Below are 20,422 nucleotides of genomic sequence, written 5' to 3' on the forward strand. Positions count from 1 at the left end.
AACAAAATGAACTGATTTCACCTCACATTTGCAATACAATTTTTCCTTATGAAACTAAGCATCTGTCCATAAATCAAGCAAGAATGTGTTCTCAGACCTCCTAGGCATCTTCCCCACAAGTGTTAAAACAATTTCATTGTTGAGACGAGAACTCAAGAACAACATATCGCATGGGATTGAAATTGCGTCCGATTATTGACCATAAAATGTGACACAACCCGTTTGAAAATTGACGTGAACCGAGGAAGAATACATTTAATATGATTTAAAGAAAATAGGCCTAAGCGTTTAATTCAATCACGAAAACTTCATTCCGAATTTTAGCCTCTTTTGACACTCTTTGTTTAGACGATAACTCAAGAACAACATATTGCATTGGTTTGAAATTGCGTAAGATTATTAACCATAACATTTGACACAACCCGTTTTAAAATTGGCGTGAACCGTGGAAGAATACATTTAATATGATTAAAGGAAAGAAGCGCTTAGAATTACGGGGGAAAAATCATTCCGAATCTGAATCTACGTCTATTTTAATTGAAAAAAAAATTAAGCACTCTTTTGGAGACAGTAGGCCTAACTCCAGAAAATCAATTTGTACTGAAACGAAACTTCGTTCGATAATAAGTCGTGATGTAATGACAGAAAAAGTGGAAATCGATTGCAACTGTGGAAGAAGAAAAAAATACACACAACGACAATAACCAACGGCCAACAGCGCATGTGCCAGGACGCTCCGTACATTTTGCTACCCTCTATGATTGTTTTCCTTAAGAGGGCGCCCTACACAACCACTGGTCAGCACTCACAATCTGCCCATTAAGCAAAAATACAACACTCTTTGTGGAGACTATAACTCAAGAACAACATATTGCATTGGATTGAAATTGCGAGGGATTATTAACCATAACATTTGACACAACCCGTTTGAAAATTGGCGTGAACCGTGGAAGAATACATTTAATATGATTTAAGGAAAATAGGCCTTAGCGCTTAATTTGAATCACGAACACTTCATTCCGAATGTTTAAGTCTCTTTTGACACTCGTTGTTCAGACGATAACTCAAAGACAACATATTGCATTGGTTTGAAATTGCGAACGGTTATTAACCATAACATTTGACACAACCCGTTTAAAAATTGGCGTGAACCGTGGAAGAATACATTTAATATGATTCATTAATCGGACGCAATTTCAAACCAATGCAATGTGTTGTTCTTGAGTTATCGTCTCCACAAAGAGTGTCAAAAGAGACTAAAATTACGAATGAACTGTTCGTGATCAAAACGCTTAGGCCTATTTTCTTTAAATCATTATAAATGTATTCTTCCTCGGTTCCCGTCAATTTTCAAACGGGTTGTGTCACATTTTATGGTCAATAATCGGACGCAATTTCAATCCCATTCGATATGTTGTTCTAGAGTTATCGTCTCAACAAAGGGTGTCAAAAGAGTAAAATTCGTCACAATTTTGGTCAAAAATGACGCCACTAGGATTCGAACCCGGAACCCCCAACTTTCGAGATCAAAAGTTCTACCACTCGGCCAACACGATTTTCTTAACATTTACGTTCGGAAGTAATATATAAAGATTATACTCGGATTTTTTGTCAAAAAAAAAAGATGAGAAAGTGTGGACGGCCAGGGTGGAAAGATACTTGGATTCTTATCATATAGTATTAACTAACGTGAACGCAATAATTAATGACTGTGTGAAAATAATAAAGACAATGGGGAATAATAAGGACGAATTAAGTTGCATAACTCTTTCGTCTTACCGCCTCTAGCGGTACGTCGCCTCTAGCGGTACCGTATACCGCTAGGGGCGACGTCGCCTCTAGCGGTAAGTCGCCTCTAGCGGTACGTCGCCTCTAGCGGTATGTCGCCCCTAGTGGTACCGTATACCGCTAGGGGCGACGTCGCCTCTAGCGGTAAGTCGCCTCTAGCGGTACGTCGCCTCTAGCGGTACGTCGCCTCTAGCGGTACCGTATACCGCTAGGGGCGACGTCGCCTCTAGCGGTACCGTATACCGCTAGGGGCGACGTCGCCCCTAGCGGTACGTCGCCTCTAGCGGTACGTCGCCTCTAGCGGTACCGTAAACCGCTAGGGGCGACGTCGCCTCTAGCGGTAAGTCGCCTCTAGCGGTATGTCGCCCCTAGCGGTACCGTATACCGCTAGGGGCGACGTCGCCTCTAGCGGTAAGTCGCCCCTAGCGGTACGTCGCCTCTAGCGGTATGTCGCCCCTAGCGGTACCGTATACCGCTAGGGGCGACGTCGCCCCTAGCGGTACGTCGCCTCTAGCGGTACTTCGCCTCTAGCGGTACCGTTTACCGCTAGGGGCGACGTCGCCTCTAGCGGTACGTCGCCTCTAGCGGTACGTCGCCTCTAGCGGTACCGTATACCGCTAGGGGCGACGTCGCCTCTAGCGGTAAGTCGCCTCTAGCGGTATGTCGCCCCAAGCGGTACCGTATACCGCTAGGGGCGACGTCGCCCCTAGCGGTACGTCGCCTCTAGCGGTACCGTATACCGCTAGGGGCGACGTCGCCTCTAGTGGTAAGTCGCCTCTAGCGGTACGTCGCCTCTAGCGGTACGTCGCCCCTAGCGGTAAGTCGCCTCTAGCGGTACGTCGCCTCTAGCGGTACCGTATACCGCTAGGGGCGACGTCGCCTCTAGCGGTAAGTCGCCTCTAGCGGTAAGTCGCCTCTAGCGGTACGTCGCCTCTAGCGGTATGTCGCCCCTAGCGGTACCGTATACCGCTAGGGGCGACGTCGCCCCTAGCGGTAAGTCGCCTCTAGCGGTACGTCGCCTCTAGCGGTACCGTATACCGCTAGGGGCGACGTCGCCTCTAGCGGTAAGTCGCCTCCAGCGGTACGTCGCCTCTAGCGGTATGTCGCCCCTACCGGTACCGTATACCGCTAGGGGCGACGTCGCCTCTAGCGGTACGTCGCCCCTAGCGGTACGTACCGCTAGGGGCGACGTCGCCCCTAGAGGTTACTACCTCTACGGGCGACTGCCAGCGGTCGCCCCTAGAGGAATTACTACCTCTAGGGGCGACGGCTAGCGGTCGCCCCTAAAGGTAGTACTGCTAGTGGCGACCATGTATAGCTGTCGCCCCTAGGGGAATCGTTATTTTTGACTGATTCTACCCCAAATTTTCGTCAAAATTTCATTTTGAAAAGCACATCTGTCCATGAATCGAATTGGAATGTGTTCTAGGGTCCTTTAGGCATCTTTCATGTAAGTTTGAAGCGATTTCATTTTTTGACAAAAATTGAAAAAAACACAAGGGGTAAGCCCTACCTTTTTGATGAAATTTGGCCAAAAATGACTTTTCTTCACAATATGCAGAAATTCTTCTTAAGGTAAGAGGAGCATCAATCAACATTCAAATACCTAATATATTGAAGATTTGGGCAAAAATGGTCGATTTTTTGAGGAAAAAATCATTATTTTTGACTGATTTCACCCCAAATATTCGTCCAAATTTCATTTTGAAAAGGACAACTGTTCATGAATCGAATTGGAATGTGTTCTATGGTCCTTTGGACATCTTTCCAGCAAGTTTGAAGCGATTTCACATTTTGGCCAAAATTGAAAAAAAAAAAAAGGGGTAAGCCTTACTTTTTTGATGAAAATTGGTCAAAAAAATGACTTTTCTTCAAACTGTGCAGGAATTTTTTTCAAGGCAAGAGGAGCATGAAACAACATTTAAACACCCAATATATTGAAGATTTGGCCAAAAATATTCGATTTTTAGAGAAAAAAAATTATTATTTTTGACTGATTCTACTTTAAATTTTCGTTGAAATTTCATTTTGAAAAGCACATCTGTCCATAAATCGAATTGGAATGTGTTCTATGGTCCTTTGGACATCTTTCCAGCAAGTTTGAAGCGATTTCATTTTTTGACCAAAATTGAAAAAAAAACACAAGGGGTAAGCCTTACTTTTTTGATGAAATTTGGCCAAAAATGACTTTTCTTCAAAATATGCAGAAATTCTTCTTAAGGCAAGAGGAGCATCAGTCAACATTCAAATGCCCAATAGAGGAAGTACCTCTAGGGGCGACTGCTAGCGGTCACCCCTAAAGGTACTTCCTCTAGGGGCGATCGCTAGTTGTCGCAAGAGGAGCATCAATCAATAAGCAAAAATCCAACATTTTGAAGATTTGGGGGACAAAATCATTTATATTTGGACAGACAACAAAAATGACATCTTGACTGATTTTATCTTTTCGAAATAAGTTTTTAAATATTTATTCCAAACGGTATTCCTCACAGGAAATGCTTGAAAACATCTACAATTTGGATTGTCTTGAATTACACTGCAATTTTAACAACATTAACAGGCCCAAATTTAAATTTTATGGGGAAGAATATCGCTCAGGAAATTTCATTTAAACTTCTTTGGTGAAAATAAAGGGACATTTCACACGGGATTTGGAAGACACACATGGCCAAGGTGGCAGCTAATTTACATATGTACAGTTTTTACAAGCATTCATTTATATACATACAACTTTAAAGGTAGCATTCAATATTTGCAAACATCAAAAACAAACCTTCCAAATTATTATGAAATACCTCACTAGACTAAAAGAAAAGTAGAATATTTATAACAATTCGCTCTTTTCACACTTCCGCCATGGGCATGCACAGCCTCGATCTGGCAACTTTTATACAATAAATAAAGCCGGTTCAGTGATTCCCGTGTCGGGGTTCAGAGCACTGAACCGGTTATTTTTATTGTGTAAAGTTGCCAGATCGATGCTCTGCATGCCCAATGGCGGAGCGTGAAAAGAGAGAATTACCAAATTTATGTAATAATTTGTATATAAACAACTGACTTTTTTTTTCAAATACTGCCTCCATTTTACCAAATTTAGTGAGTCCGCCTTTTGTTTGCAATCACTTACAATCCAGCTTGTCTGATAACCTGACCTGCAAGAAGAATGCAAGAACAACATTTATTTGCCTAAGTTTTTTTTCAGCATCTCTACGAATGCAAGACTTGAAACAGGTCAGTGTAACAATATACTAGCCCCCTAAGGCCAAAAAAAAAAAGTCTCCGGTTTCTGGTATGCGCGCGCGTCGCCGTAGCCATGCGCGTCGGCAAAATGAAAAAGTTTTTTTTCAATGAAAGATGACGTCTCAAAACCGCCAAACTCACTGGTTTGACTGGAATCCTGCTGCTGCACAATTTTAACGTGTTTTTAGATTGGGTTATGGTCGAGAATAAGCTTTATGTGGCCTCTCTGGACTCCCATATATTTGCACTAAGTTTAGTCGGGCACAATTTGCAGTCATCAGCCGACATTTGAAGCAAAAAAAATCAGGTAAAAAAAAAAAACGCGTCGCCGCACCACTTTTTGGGCAAGCTCCATACCAGAAACCGGAGACTTTTTTTGGGGGGGGGCCTAATCCATCCATGTCTGAAAATTACATCAAAGGCAAAAAAACTCAAGTTACAAACGGCCATTTCACACTGGTGTTCCTGAGATATACTGAACTGAATTATTTCAAATAATTTCAGTTAAGTGTTGGAAACATGAGTGAATGCACAGTACAATGAAAAAAATGATATACCGTACAAAACACATGATGATTACATCTCTGAGGCTGTTCCGTTTATACGGCTACCTCCCACACCAAGATCTGGTTGTGTGCCACAGTGAAGACCAGCTTGCCAGAGGGGTTGAAACGAATGAGCTGAACGGCGTCGTTATGGGCCACAAAATCCTGGAAGCTGCTCTCGTGGTAATCGACCAGTTTGATCAATCGTTCTACAAAACAATATCAAACCATATAACCGGTTGAATTATAAAGAGAGTGACAATCATTTGCACGTATCCTAAAAGTAAACCTTCTGAATTATCATCATAAAGCTTACTTGGATTAAAGATTGTACTGGTACTAAACAACCCGTGAAATTATTCTAGCTTGCTGTCATTCAGAAGAAATCAAGAGATGTAGTAGTTGATTTGCAACGATCAGACAATGTACTGATTTTTGGACATAAAGAGTTCTATTGTCAAAATTGTGTCTCTTGATCGAAAGGTTGTGCATGGTTTTTCACTGTTTTCTCGAAAAGTGTTATATCCACTGAGCTGAAACTTCACCATTTGAGTGGTGTTATGATTGGGAAGGAACAAATTGCCTGATAAGCAGATGATCCTATGTGCCTGTAACCAATGAATGAACAACAAATTCTATTTTTTTTTCAAATTCTGGTAAGATTCTAGGAGTTTATACCTCTGGTTCTTTTCAGAACCATTCTCTTAGTTGAGAAATTATGCACACATGGTGTTTCTGCAAACCTTTCGTTATTTAGTATCTCCACCATGCAAAGTCTCAAGTCTTACCTAAGATTCTCAATATGTCAGATCTATTTTTGGGAAGATGTTCAGGGAAACCGAATGAGCTTACCTGCTGTGCCTACTGCAATAAGATGTCCTCCTGGGCTGATATCCAGTGTGGTCGCCCAGTGAGTGAGTGCTGTGGTGCGAACAACCTATCAGCAAAACAACAGAAAAAGAGTACCTCAGTGAAAATTCTGGTCTTTGTGAGATGGGTAGGATTAGGGTGGTTTTGGGTGGGATGGTGTGGGATAGGGTGGGGTAGGGTGGGCTGGGGTAGGATGATTTGGGTTAGGGTGGGATGTGGTGGGATGAGTGGGCTTGGGTTGTGTTGGAGATGACATTACCTTTTTCTGTGCAATGCTGTAGAACTGGATCTGCTTCTGCATGCCATAGCCGGCATAGATGATGACGTCATGATCAGTGGGGGAGAAACGGGCCAGGCTAGGGGGGAGCAGCTGGTACTGACCCTGTCAAAAGTAAACAAAATGAACGAATAAAACTTAAAGCCTGAAATGTAAGTTACTATCAATCCAATAACTCTCTGACAAAGATTCTTAGCACAGTGATAGCCTTGAATAAAAAAGACCTCTTTTCAAAGCAAATTTTGGAGTACAATTTTACTAGTGTTTCATGTTCTAAATATGCAGAATTATTTAAATTCTGCAAAGTTAGATCATGAAATCTTAGGAATAATTTACAATAAAATTTGTTCCAGAGCAATTGCAACAGGCACTTTGCCCACTTACCATTGCTTTGTCACAATCTCAGACGGATGAAATGTGGATTTGTTTTTGTTTTGTTGGGGGAGGGTGTGGGGAGGGGGGGGGTGTAGGACTAAGTACTTTGAGTTCCTTTTTTATTGAGCCAAGTATAATCCAGCCTTGAAACTGTGTATTTATACAAAAACAAACGCAGCCAAAAATTTGTTGGGACATTGTTTAGTTTGACTTACGATATCCCCCTTTCTGATGACCGTTCCGTCCGGGGCGAAGGCCGGAGCGGGGAAGCTGAGCCAGTCCACCATCTCACACAGGTCCTTGGGCCAATCAGATGACCAGACACTGACCCGCCGGTCAGCACTAGCGGCCAGCCACAGGTGGGGGGACTTCAGGCCCAGACCCAGCTCTGCACCCTGGTCAAAAAAATATAGGCTTTACAGTGCACCTTCGAGACGTTTCTTGGATTTTTAGATCCACTGTATGAGAAAATTAATGTTGCGTTCCCTGTGCCCTCAACATCATTTTGCCATTAACAAATTTTCAAACCAAATAAAACCCCGGTTTCCGGTTATTTGGACATCTGCAAACCTCTAGAAACAAAGGTTTTTGTTCTGGGCACAAACAGATCCGCTACCTAAATAACTAAACATCATTGATAGTCATTGTGGGGCGGAAACCAGCCTAGCCTGCAAGACTGTGAATTATTGTCTGCCAGCCAATAATTCGAAACCAATTTTTCTGGACAATATCTACTTCAAAAGTGAATAGCTTTTGCACTGCTAAAAAAAATTGCAATTAAGAAAAGATATCTACAAATATTTCTGGATTAAACTGGAAAAAAACATGGGGACGGAATCTTTAAAATGTTAATCAATGTTGAAAAAGAACTTGTTGTTCCACATTTGACTTTGTACAACTTGATAACTTCAAAGAAAAAGAGAAAAAATTTGCACTTGGAGTCTCCATGGTACAGATTTTTGAAAACTTTTCCTCCTCTGTAAATTTTTAACGTCACCAAAGATAGTCTTCTGAAATAAATATTGGTTAAACAAAAAATTTAAATATTTAACCTACGTTAAAATATGTCCGTGAAGGGCAACACTGAAAATTGAACTGACATCACCCCGACGAAAATTCCATCTTACTAATAGTTTATGAATAATAATTAACCTTTCCTTTATCAACAGAGGAATTTAATAAATATCAAATCAAATTAATTTTTGAGATGAATTCATAGATCAACTTACCTGGTTGGTAGTGACGTGCAAGTCAGTGATTGGCGCCCCCTTGTGGTCACTGATGACTCTCATGGTCATGCCGGTGGTCGGAGAACTGACCGCTATGATTCCATCCGTGCCGCCAGACAAAACAACATGACCTGAAAACAGGAAAAATAAACAAAGTGGAACTGCAAAGTTAGACATGGTTCTCAACTTGGGTTTAATGACAATTAACACTTCTTGCAAGATATAAAAATTATGATACAAAGATGCAAATGAACTACAAGAGGAAGCTGACTTAAAGTTCATTATAATAATTTGACTAGCGCCCCTTGAACAAAGACATTGACAAAATGGGGAACCGCCAACATAGGGCTGGATAGCTCAGTTGGTAGAGCACCGGAACGGCAATCCGGAGGTCACAGGTTCAAACCCCGCTCCAGTCAACTTTGAAAATCATATACAGAAGTATGACTGACCATCTGAGGAGAAGCTGATGGCAGTGACAGCCACGCCGTGGGGCTGCATCTTGAGGACCATCTCCACCAGACCCAGGTCAAAGACACGCACTGTCCCGTCGCTGTAGCCTGCTACCACTCGCTGCAACGGCTGGCCTTCCTTCTCGGCTGGTACCAGCTGGCTGGAACCGGATGGGACCGGATTGGGGCTGAATGCCATGCAGTGACAGCTCTGCACAGTGTCAGAGAATGAATGAAAATGAGAAAGAGTTAAAGAAAGTTTCATGCATTTACACGCATACATATGCTCTCTGATCCGATATCTGCTACTCCATAATTTAAAGGCATATAGGATCATTTGCTGTTATCCTAAAAGGGACCTACCAAATTATTATAAAAAAGCTGACTTGGATTAAAGATTGTACTGGTACTAAACACCCCGTGAAATTATTCCGTCTGGCTTGTTGTCATTTGGAAGAAATCAAGAAATGTAGGTGATGATAAACGATCAGTAAATTGACTGATTTTTGGAATAAAGAGAAATCATGTTTCGTGATCAAAAGGTTGTGCGTGGTTTTTCACTTTTTTTTTTCTAAAAAAGTGTAACATCTACTGAGCTGAAACAGGTTAGGTTTTGAACATTCTCCTATAGATTTTAAGCGGTGTTATAATTGAAAACAAACAAAATGCTGTTAGAACTTCAAGTCCGGGTTAGGCTGATTGTGGTCAATGAAATACCTGATCCAGAACTTGGAATTGCAGAGTCTGTTCCATGTCAGGCAACGAGAAGAGACGCAGGCTGCCGTCGTGATCACAGGACGCAAAGTAATCGCTGTCGCTGAAAACAACCGAGTTCACCTACAGAAAAAAGAAAAGAATATAACTCTAAGACTGGACTATAAAAATGGCATTTTCAAAACGGACCAATTAAGATGATGCTTCCGCCATTACTGGGGGCCATCATGAGTGTACGGTGATTGGTTTATGTACCTTACTGACGTGGGAACTGACTATCCTGATGCTACTCCTCTCCACCCAGTTGATGTACCACAGGGTTCCAGACGTAGTGCCCACCACGCCGATGTCCATGGTGTCGTCAAACTCGGCCGCCGTGATGGCGCCATCTAGTGACATCTCGTCCTCCATGACCAGGCCCTGGCCAGCATGCCTGCCAAAAAAACGAGTGGTAGGGCAACTAGTGGAAATATACTTCACAATAGAAGAACACTTTACACCCAGTTCAGACTGGTTTCTGCCAAACCAAATTGTTCTTTTGTCTTTGAGAAAGGTCCTGCTAAGGATTGAAATGTTAGCCCTTTAATTTTGTTACATGAAAAAAGTGGACATCTGAAACAGCTAGGAATGACTTTGTCAAAAGATTGACTGTTGTAGTCCTACGGAATGAAATCAGAGTCCCATCAATGGAAAAATTCATAAATAAAGTTTGCTCCCTGAAAACAAAATCCGAGTCAGTCATTCTGATTCAGTGCAAATAGCAACACTCTGAATAAGGGTTAGTGGTTAAGAAGTTGCTGGCTTTGCACTATAAACCAAACATTCTAACAACTTTTGTTTGTTCGGGGGGTGGGGTGGATGCTAGGGATAAGGCAGATTTGTCTTTACCCGTTTGATACTCCTGCAGCCAGCCTGAGTTCCCCCACACCGTAGATGGACCACAGACGTAGGAGACGTGAGGCACCGCCGGTGATCAGACGACTGCTGCCAAACCGACTCACTATCAACCCTACAGGGAACAGACGGAAAGATTCATGATTTATCTACATGTACCAGGAGGTTTTGAAAGATTTTGCAGGATAAATTTTGAAAGATTTTGCAGGATCACTTGCAGGGTTGAGTTAAACCTAAAGTTAACAACGAAGGAAAATCACTCACTGTTAATACTCTTTATATTATTAACCAAAGTATGAAGGCCACAATTTACTTAAAGAGAGGTGAAGTTCCTTGTCCTTTTATAAAATCCACTACAAAGTTTAAAAGGATTTTGTCAGATTGAGCCGGTGTAGCATGAATTTAGGTTTTATGAAATACGGACTCATTGGTGGCATTGCTCATGCTCATGCATAGATAATTAGGAGAGGGACCGGTCATGTGAGAGGGTTTAACCAATAAAAGGGAAAAAGATTTTCATAGAGTCCGATTTTCATTTGACACCGGTATTTTTTACGTGTCACAGGGCTTGGTACCTATTTCTGCCGAGTCTGCGTCCCAATGCATGAAGCAAGAGTTATGTCTAGTGTCCCACGCTGACAGCACTCCAGTGTTGGTGCCGATGTACAGCACGCTGTCACCCCCGTACTGTAGGCTGGTGAAGGCAACATCACCCAGGATCTGCATGCAAGCAAAACAGCACATTTCAATCCAATTGTAAATTCCTACCCTACCAAAAGCTCAAATACTTAGACCACATCATCTTGTCTCTCAGGTTAAATCCTGATGTACCTCCTTATATTTCAAACGCAGTCCAGTTTAAGAATGATCCTATGTTCCACTGCTTTCCTCTCCGTCTTTGATTTGAATTCCTTCTGTTGTAATACAGCTGCTCTAAATTGGCTTAGTGTAAGGCCTGGGCCCAATCTTATAGATCTGCTTACCGTAACCTGAAAATCCCTGCTTACTGTAGCAGAAAATTCTGTGCTTACGGTAAACTCAAGTGATGCGTTACTGAGGAAGTTGGCTTCTGCGCATGCATACATGTACATCTCATAACTTAAGATTCTGTGCTTACAGGCTTAGCACAGAATTTTCCTGCTAGCGCGGTTAGCACAGAATGGTGACAGAAAGCGCAGAAGGCTGTGGTTAGCAGAGCCATGAAATTAGTCCCTGGTATGGGCTCCGTGCGCTGACGAAAGAGGGCGCCCTTTTACCTAGCAATGACATCCCATTGGCGGGACATTTCGCTGGTTGACGCGCACCGTTCCTTGTGTGTGACGCACGTACACCAGGGGATTTGTACTATGTACACGCAGTGGCTGCGCTTCGCAGCAAACGAATTGCAGTCAGGCAAGATGGCGTCGGTTGGTCACCCCCAACTGTACTTTCTTTGCCAGTGAGGGGGTACTTGTGAACGGAGCGGATGTTGAAATGTTTAGTAACAGGTTTCCGTGTTGATACTAGAGAAGAGTGACTGTACCATGTGCTTGGAGTCCATCAGGTCCTGCGGCACGTCAGCCTCGTGGACGTTGAGGCTGAACCGCCCCTGGGTCTCATCCAGAAGCCAGAAGAGTAAGGTGCCCGTCTCTCCTACTGAGGAGAACTCATTGGTGGTGTAGGGGTCCCAGGTTAGGGAGTGGACGGGCTGGGCTGTCTTGGAGGCTGCTAGGAGGCTGTAGTCATGGGTGCTCCAGACGACAATGGTGCAGTCACGGAAATCACCTGGGGAGGGACAGTGGGTAAACACCTGTGAAATTAGGGTTCCAAATACCCACTGGAGAGCTGGACCGAGTCCATTGAAGTACTGTTTCTTTATTTTAAGAAAAATCTTCACATTTGTTCTAATAGAACACCAATGTTGAAAAATAGCCTTGTTCAGCGGGAAATTAACTTCTGGAATAGTCTGAGTGCCCAGGTTCAAACATACTCAACTTAATCTATAGTTGCAAAAACACTAAATACTCAACATTGTTCAATTATGTATTTAAGCTGATTTGTACTACCGGTAAGTAGATTCATTTCTTGTCTTATCTACATGTACTTATAAAATTAACTTTTTGTACTATGTAACAAACAGCGTTGAATAAATGTCCATCAATTGAATTATCTTAAATTACTTTCACAGAGAGTTTGGGTTGTGGCCCCTTTTCTCTTACCAATGGAGACCAGGAACCGGTCGTCCCTAGAGTATGCCAGACAGACGATATCATGCTCGTGGTAGGACAGGATTTTCTTACACAGCGCCCCCTGGACATCCCACAGGCAGATCTGGCTAGCTGTCAGGCCGTTGGAGCCAGAGGCAGAGGCTAGGACCTGGCAGTCATGCTGGAGGGTCAGGGTAGAGATCTCCTCAACATGGCCTACACAGGGAAGACAAGTTTCTTTTTACTGAATAGGAACATCATCACATGGGCCTAAAATTAAATATTTTGTTAAGGGCCTGTCTCATTCATATCCGGGATGAGTTCCAGACAAGTTGCAGACATTGTATCGGGTATAAGTTTACAATCTTCCCGCAATCTTCCCGCAATGAAGTTGACAGTATTGGTGCGTCAGGCAGTTTCTAATAAAATTTTCCCCAGAACATGTCCAGGACAAATGCAGAGCTTATTCCGGACAAAGTGAATGATTCTACCCGCAACTTCTGTCCGGAACTCGTTCCGGATATGAATTGAGAGCTCTAGTAGAGCTAGGACTTCCCCGAGGAGATCTGCAGAGACAATTTTTCTGAGAAAGTCTGGGCTTTCAGTTTGAGGAAAACTGCAAACGGATTTGTATGTTTTGGTTTGAAGGACTAGAGAACCTGAAACTAAATTCTTAAATTATATTTTTAGTACAGTTTTTCAAAAATCTGACTTTGTTACAACTTGTACAAAAATCTCTGTTAAAATATTTAGATGTTTGTACATATTTCGCGTTTTTGGGAAATGTGCAGCTTTACAGTATTGGCAGGATTTGCAGCATTGTTTTCAAAAGCAAACTTTGAATCCTCGATCCTGATTTGGTCAATCTATGGCAACAACACGAAGGCAAATATTTCAATTCTTTACCCATAAGATGCTTCTGGTTCCCGGTGTGCAGGTCCTCGATGATGATAATACACCCGCTAGTGTAGGCAAACAGTCCGGTGTCAGGGTGCCAGACCAGGTTACTCCTACCGTTGCCGTTGAAGCCAAGGACCGACTTCAGTTTTAGACCGGCCTGGTTGGGAGGGGCTATGTACCGCCGCTGGAAGGATCAACAAGTTAGTCAACATATTTTGTTTTTATTGATTAAAAATTGATTAAAAATTGATTAAATTTTCCTACGGCATAAAACTGCTAAAATTATATCTCTTCTTCAAAAAAGGACTTAGTCCATCGCAAGTTACTCCCCAGCTAATGCCGGTACCCATTCATACTGGATGGAGGGAGGCAAGTGGGGGTGAAGTGGCTTGCCCAAGGACACGACATATTGCCAGGATGCTGGATTCGAACCCCTGACCCTCTGATCATGAGTCACAAATTCTAATCACTAGGCCACTTTACATGAAGACAAAATCTGTGGAAATTTTGAAATATTAAAGAAAAAAAAATCTCACTTGGGCCATCTGTGTGTGGTTCTCCCTGGCGACAAAATGACTGTAGCAGCTTGGTCTGATCTGCTTGGCTTTGTCCGTGGCAGGTTTGAGGACAGGCAGGGGTGGGGCTGTGGGGTCTGTCTCTGGGTCTGCTCTGCGGTGTCTCTGGGTGCGTGGACTTGTCCCAAGGGTTTCCGCTGGTGGGACTTCATCCTTGAAAAGGGAAAACAATACCCAAAGTCACTTTATTGTGAAACGTTTATCATTAAATGAAGTGGCAACAATTATCATGTTAAACAATTCTGCGGCAGTTATGAAAGCTTGAAGATTGCTTGAATGTAAAATGGCCAACGGATAACTGCAAGTACACAGTTAGCTATCTGCAACAGTTATCGAATATTCTGTTGTTGTCCGCGTATGTGTATGCTTAGTCACCAGACCATACAAACTGATGACCCAACCGCCGACTAAAATTGTGGGCATGAATTATGCCTGCTCGCAGCAGAAGCTGAAGTGCGAAGGACGCAGCTACGACATGTTCGAGCTGAAGGCATGTAAAGGCGCCTTAGGCTGCCGCCATACTACCCATGTCTGACCACAGAGCACAGCCAGATGAAAAGTGTTGATTTTTGCTGAGGGAGGAAAACTAGAGACACCGGAGTAAAACCCTCATGGCACAGGAGAGAATCAACGCACAACTCTACTCACTTATGACCCAAGCCCGGAATCGAACCCAGGCCACAGAGGTGAGAGGTGAGCGCTTTACGCACTGTGCCACCCACGCCATCCATGCTAACCATATCCCTTCGCTTGCAAAACTACTGTAACTTCTCTACTGTAAGTTCTGTGATGACACATTTATACTATCCTAAGCAGCACTCACCATTTCCGTAACGCTCAACTCCTCCGTGCTGGACCGACACTCCAGCTCCGGCCCCACCAGGACCTCCTCCGTCTCCTCTGCATCCTTGTTTGCTCTCTCCACCCCGCCTAGCAACGAGATGCCTTCCACCCCGCCTAGCAACGAGAAGCCTTCCTCTTCCTCTCCTTCTTCTCTGTCTTCTGTCGATACCTCACTGGCATCCAGGAGTCTGGTTGGAGAGCTTGGAATGGGGGCTTTGTCCCGCGGACGTAGACTTCCAGTCAAGTCGAGGCTTCTACGGACGGGGCTTTTGCGTGGTGGCTCTGATCTAGATTCTGTATTTTTAAATTTTTTTTAACAGGACAATTTTTGTTTCAGGAATTCGAGAAGCAAATTTCTTAAGAAATAGAATAAAGAGTGATATATTTATGATATACAGATTGTCAGAATAGATGCTGTCTGAAAAACCGAGTAGACGTTTGTGGGACGGATGAATTTTACAGGAAAGTTTTGTAATAGAGTCAGCCAACTAACTTAACTCTTACCCTACCAGATGCAACACAGTGCATCAGGTGTAAAAGTCTGAGGGACCTTGCTGCATTGAGCTATCATCACCAGTGCAGAAACCGGCCACTTCTGAAACAATGAGAGCCAGTCCCATTGAACAATGCCAGAGCAGTATCCTGCTGCAGCTGGTGACCGCAGACTCTAAGGCACTTTGGCCTTGAAACTTTTGACCTAATAGATCTTGCTACACTGGGCAGGCTTGTCATTTTGACAAGTGTGGCATGCTGCTGCCTTTGGCAAGGTTCCTAGCCAAAATACCCAAGGGGGTTAGGCTTAAAAGATTTCCAAGACATCTCAGGAAATGCTTGGAAATTCTGCTTCACAAAATAAACTTACCTGGTTTACTCAGGAAATGTTCAGTCTCTAAAGTAGTTCCTCTGTTGAAAAATAATGGGAGAAAAAAGATTGAAACCAAAAAATATTCCGTAAGTATCTGTGACACTTCGTCAGTCATTGCTTCTCCCCACCCAGGAGTAAATGGCTACTTGTGAGGGCAGAGATGATTATTGTGGTTAATTTTAGCTGCTTTGTGCAGAAATGGCAGCATCGAGCTGTTTACTCCCTAGGGAGCTGAGATAGCCTTTGGAAAGTTTCATGAGTCCGATGAGCAGGGATAATAATGATGTAGCAACTTGAGTGCCAATATGTGCAATTTGAAAAATAAAATAATTGAGATACGAGAGACATGGATATGATGCCTAAATGCTTACAGTGCAGGATGGTCTCGGTTTGTCCCATAGAAGTCCCACATGAAGATGGCTTCCCCTACGCTGAGTAGACCCAGGCTGTCTGGGGTGAACGCCACCTGCTGGATCTTCTCTGAGTGGCCAATGAACACCTGTTGAGAAACGAGTAGACCAATGACAAATCACAGAATGAACTTTGTGTATTACAGTTCCCATACAGAATGCATGTAAGGTACTGAAAGCAATTAGTACCAGTAGGAATGATATCACACCATTTAGAGTTATAGTCCATCATTTGCAGCTATCCGAAAAGTAACTGACGCAATTATTGTTGAAAAACAAACTTGGTTGAAAGATAGTAAGTGGACTAAACTCCCTGTGAAATTAATCTTTCTGGCAGCTGTCATATTGAAGTATTCAACAAAAGAAGGCCTTTTTAACGGTGCATCTTAAGATGCACTGTAGGAAATTTAAATTAGTAGTTTGTTTTGTTATTCGGCAAAACAAACTACTGCGCAAGCATTGGCACGACGCACACGCGTGCGCGGTGGCTATAATTCGTCGGATCAGTGCGCGACATCACGTATAGCTGCAATTCAAAACAATTCAAAACATGATTCAGTAACTTTTGATTTGAAATTGAGATCCTAGAATGCTGTTTTTCTCGGAATATACAGCTGAAGCTGAGCTGAAACTTCATCAGGTTAGTTGTTCAGTATCCTTCATTAGATTTTGAGCACTTTTGTTGCTTCAAACGAACTAAACGCACAAATTACAAATGATGGACTATGTCTTTAACTGTACGAAATGTCTTCTACTGACCTGGAAGTTGATGTCAAGTCTCATGTGGAAGTCCCATATCTTGATGACTTTGTCCCCTGCCGTGGCCAGATGGCGACAGTCTGAACAGACCTCCATGCTGGTCACTCCGGACCGATGAAGATTGGACACCTGGAAAAAGGAATGGACAATGTTACTGCCATGTGATAATTCAACCGGAGATGGAGTGTTGGAGGACTCTTTGTTGGAGGGATGGGGAAAAAAAAGGGATCTATCAACCTAGTTGATGAGCCTTCCAGTCCTTGAATTCTGCCACAAAAATGGCAGTTTGACATACTGAAGATGGAGTGTTGGAGGACTCTTTGTTGGAGGGATGGGGAGGAAGAAGGGGATCTATCAACCTAGTTGATGAGCCTTCCAGTCCTTGAATTCTGCCACAAAAATGGCAGTTTGACATACTGGTCAGGAGCTGCCTAGCCAGGTGTGGAGGTGAGGAAGTAGGTTCCAACCAACCTTGTTGATGAGCCTTCTGGTCCGTGAATCCAGCCTGAGCAGATGAGAGTTGGAGGTAGTGACTAGTAGCTGCTTGGCTCTGTGTGGTGCGTAGCAGACCATCGCTGCTGTATCTATCATGGGGAACTAGAAGCTGCTTGGCATTGTGTTTGGGAAGGGGGTAATGGGGGAATGGACCAACCTTGTTGATGAGCCTTCCGGTCCGTGAATCCAGCCTGAGCAGATGAGAGTTGGAGGTAGTCACTAGGAGCTGCTTGGCTCTTTGAGGGGCATAGCAGACCATCGCTGCTGTATCTATCATGGGAGACTCAGTGTCTGCTGATACGATGGATGCAATGTCGATACGCATCACCTGCGAAAAAAATATGACATGGAAAACGGTGTTGGCAAAAACTCCAGCAACCCTCTGATTTGAAGAACGACCAAAAAAAGGCAACAAAAAAAAAGGATAAGAAACTTGCCTCATCCAAAGATCTGGCATCCACAACCATGACAGTGAATTCTGACGGACCGACGAACGCAACATGCTTCCCGTCCTCGCTCAGGGCCAGGGCGCTGGGTCCGTACCTCTCTCCCCTGGCAACCATATTGCCCAGCAACCGCATCAGCGGGTAGGCTTCCTGAGAGGCATCGTAGAGGGCCAAGGAGCCCAGGGAGGCAGCAGACAGGAGGTAGTGGCCGTTGGGGGTGTAGGCCAGGCCGGTGATCTTGCCTCGGTGCTGCCTGTTGACAAGAGTAGTAATTTACTTCATCACACGTCCAATTACAAGTCACATCATAAGGTCATTTGGGACTTGTGATGTGACCTGATAAAAAGTCCGCTGTTGCCGAGACATAATATGTAATTTGCAATAAAATGTAAATTGCAAAAGATTTGGCAATTTGAATACTTAAGTATAAAGTTGTGAAGTTGAGTCCATAACAAAGCCTTCACATGTCATCTTGTCCCAAATCAAGTCACAACTACCCAAACGAACTACGAAAAAAAAATGCATTCCTTTCATCCTGTTACATGTGAAGGGACTTGTGAACAGACCTGTGATTTACTCGCGACCGGATTAATTCCTACACCTAAGCTTCGCCTACCTCATCTCAGATACTAGACTTGTGTTGGCGATACTGAAGACACGTACACATCCGTTGTCAAAGCCGCAAGCGAAGCACTGGAGGGAAGGGTGGAAGGTGACCACACAGGGACACTCCTGGGGGGAGCTGAAGTCATACGTCTGAGGGCCACACAAACAAAATAATTTTAAATAAAAATAACCAAAAAAAAATTCTTTTTTTTCATTTAAAAACTGCACATAGATTACCATTCCAAGAGACTAGCATACAACAATTTCAATATCTGTGGATAAGAATGTTTAATCTGATCTTTTGTTTCTTGACGTCTAATTTATGTTTTTCCGGTTTTTCAATTCAATAGGGCTTGTTCAATGACGGCCATCTCGTAGGAGAACTGCAAATGCGTATTTTATGCAATCAAGCTCGCATTGCGCAGTGTTGAAAATGTTCCAAACACGTGCGCTTGTTGCTCAAAATTGTTCGAAAAACGACGCAGCCGATGCGCGTTATGCAAGTTGACGCTCAAAATGCCGATGCACGTGAATGGTCTGTAGGAAATGATGTCATTTGAATGAGACCTATTAATTTCAAATTGGTTTATATCAAAAATCACGACTCCCATTCAAAGGCTGAATTGAACATAATTTATATTCAACACTTGAATCATGTACATTCTATGGAAAGATACTTTAATTTTATTCCCCAACATCGTTTGGCTTAATTATTAATTTCAATTTCAAATTTGCACTAGCAGCTGAAATCGAGTCCCTTATCCTCAAGTCACATATACCACAAGGCAACACTCCCTGTACAATCTTACTTAAGGTGGAAACACTTCTACTTTGGAGAAAAAAACAAACAAACAGAGTTATCAAGTTATAAACTGACCTGTTGCAAGGTATCCATGTTCCAGATCCTGATGGAGTGGTCGGCAGACACTGTGGCCAGCTGTCGCCTGGCAGGGTCCAGGCTTGCTGACAGGACGGTGCCGGTGTGGGATCGCATCAACGTGGCGTAGTTCCTGGTGGAGATGTCCAGCATGCCTAGATTGCCCGTGGTCGTACCGGCCAGGATGCGCAGGCCATCTGCCGTGATGCCCACGGCCGTGACTGGGCCCTCGTGCTCTGCGCGACGAATCAGAGATATAAACATGAGAGGTGTATGGAGCTCCGTGGTCCAATGGTTACGGTGTTCGACTCATGTAGGTGGGTGTTCGACTCTCTTTCAAAGCGATTGGGCCAGACTCGAGTCCATGAAATGCTGCTGTGGGGGGATCGAAACACCTCCTCCACAGCAAGTCTGTTACCTTCCCAGCATTGAATAATGCCGGTACCCATTTAACACCTGGGTTGAGAGGAGTAATTGAGGTAAAGCGCCTTACTCAAGGGCACAACACGCATGGCCACGGCGGGGCTCGAACCCACAATCTCACGATCATGAATCCTGTGCTCTACCGCTAGACCACACGTGGGTTTTTAACCCAGTACGTGGGTTTCAAACCCTGACGAGGAACATGGTGCTTGTGTTCTTGGGCAAGACACTTTACTACAATTAGCTCTCCCCACCCATGAGTATAAATGGGTACCTGTGAGGGTAGAGACCAGATTGCACAGATATTTAAATTGGAAGTCAAGGGTCTTACCAGCTTCTAGAAAGACGTTTTTGAAATCCAGCGGCCAGAGACGTAGGAATCCATCATCTGAGCCAGTCACGCAGAACGATTCATTGACGCACATGGCATTGATGGCAATGCCGGCCCCTACATTTGTGGACAAGGGAAAAACAAAAATATAGCTACAGAGTAAATATGACATATATGCTTAAAAAAAACTGTACTTTTCACCCTTAAAGATTCAGATCTGGAGGCACTGCAGAATACCCCCCTCCAATTTTTTTTTTAATATTTCCGCCATGATTTTTCTCAACTGAAAAGTGCTCATTCTTGCACCATAGTATAAATATCA

General features: G+C 43.5%; 1 protein-coding gene across 1 annotated transcript in view; it reads right to left on the reverse strand.

Annotated features, from left to right (window-relative positions):
- Positions 1-5,390: 5,390 nt before the first annotated feature.
- The window catches only part of LOC119734823 (WD repeat-containing protein 90-like), a 29,266-nt gene continuing 14,234 nt past the window's right edge, over positions 5,391-20,422 (reverse strand). The window contains exons 15-37 of the mRNA XM_038208398.1: positions 20,101-20,217; positions 19,347-19,582; positions 18,480-18,619; positions 17,855-18,116; positions 17,575-17,745; positions 16,923-17,051; positions 16,125-16,252; positions 15,751-15,791; positions 14,869-15,182; positions 14,007-14,198; positions 13,477-13,654; positions 12,583-12,786; positions 11,907-12,148; positions 10,960-11,104; positions 10,379-10,499; positions 9,746-9,923; positions 9,494-9,613; positions 8,777-8,987; positions 8,325-8,455; positions 7,311-7,490; positions 6,703-6,825; positions 6,426-6,510; positions 5,391-5,782 (exon numbers count right to left, since the gene is read on the reverse strand). Coding sequence (XP_038064326.1) covers positions 5,628-5,782; positions 6,426-6,510; positions 6,703-6,825; positions 7,311-7,490; positions 8,325-8,455; positions 8,777-8,987; positions 9,494-9,613; positions 9,746-9,923; positions 10,379-10,499; positions 10,960-11,104; positions 11,907-12,148; positions 12,583-12,786; positions 13,477-13,654; positions 14,007-14,198; positions 14,869-15,182; positions 15,751-15,791; positions 16,125-16,252; positions 16,923-17,051; positions 17,575-17,745; positions 17,855-18,116; positions 18,480-18,619; positions 19,347-19,582; positions 20,101-20,217 — 3,803 coding nt within the window. The 3' untranslated portion in view covers positions 5,391-5,627. The remainder of the gene's footprint in view (positions 5,783-6,425; positions 6,511-6,702; positions 6,826-7,310; positions 7,491-8,324; positions 8,456-8,776; positions 8,988-9,493; positions 9,614-9,745; positions 9,924-10,378; positions 10,500-10,959; positions 11,105-11,906; positions 12,149-12,582; positions 12,787-13,476; positions 13,655-14,006; positions 14,199-14,868; positions 15,183-15,750; positions 15,792-16,124; positions 16,253-16,922; positions 17,052-17,574; positions 17,746-17,854; positions 18,117-18,479; positions 18,620-19,346; positions 19,583-20,100; positions 20,218-20,422) is intronic.

The sequence above is a fragment of the Patiria miniata genome, unplaced genomic scaffold, assembly GCF_015706575.1.
Source record: "Patiria miniata isolate m_02_andy unplaced genomic scaffold, ASM1570657v1 HiC_scaffold_28, whole genome shotgun sequence".
NCBI lineage: Eukaryota > Metazoa > Echinodermata > Asteroidea > Valvatida > Asterinidae > Patiria > Patiria miniata.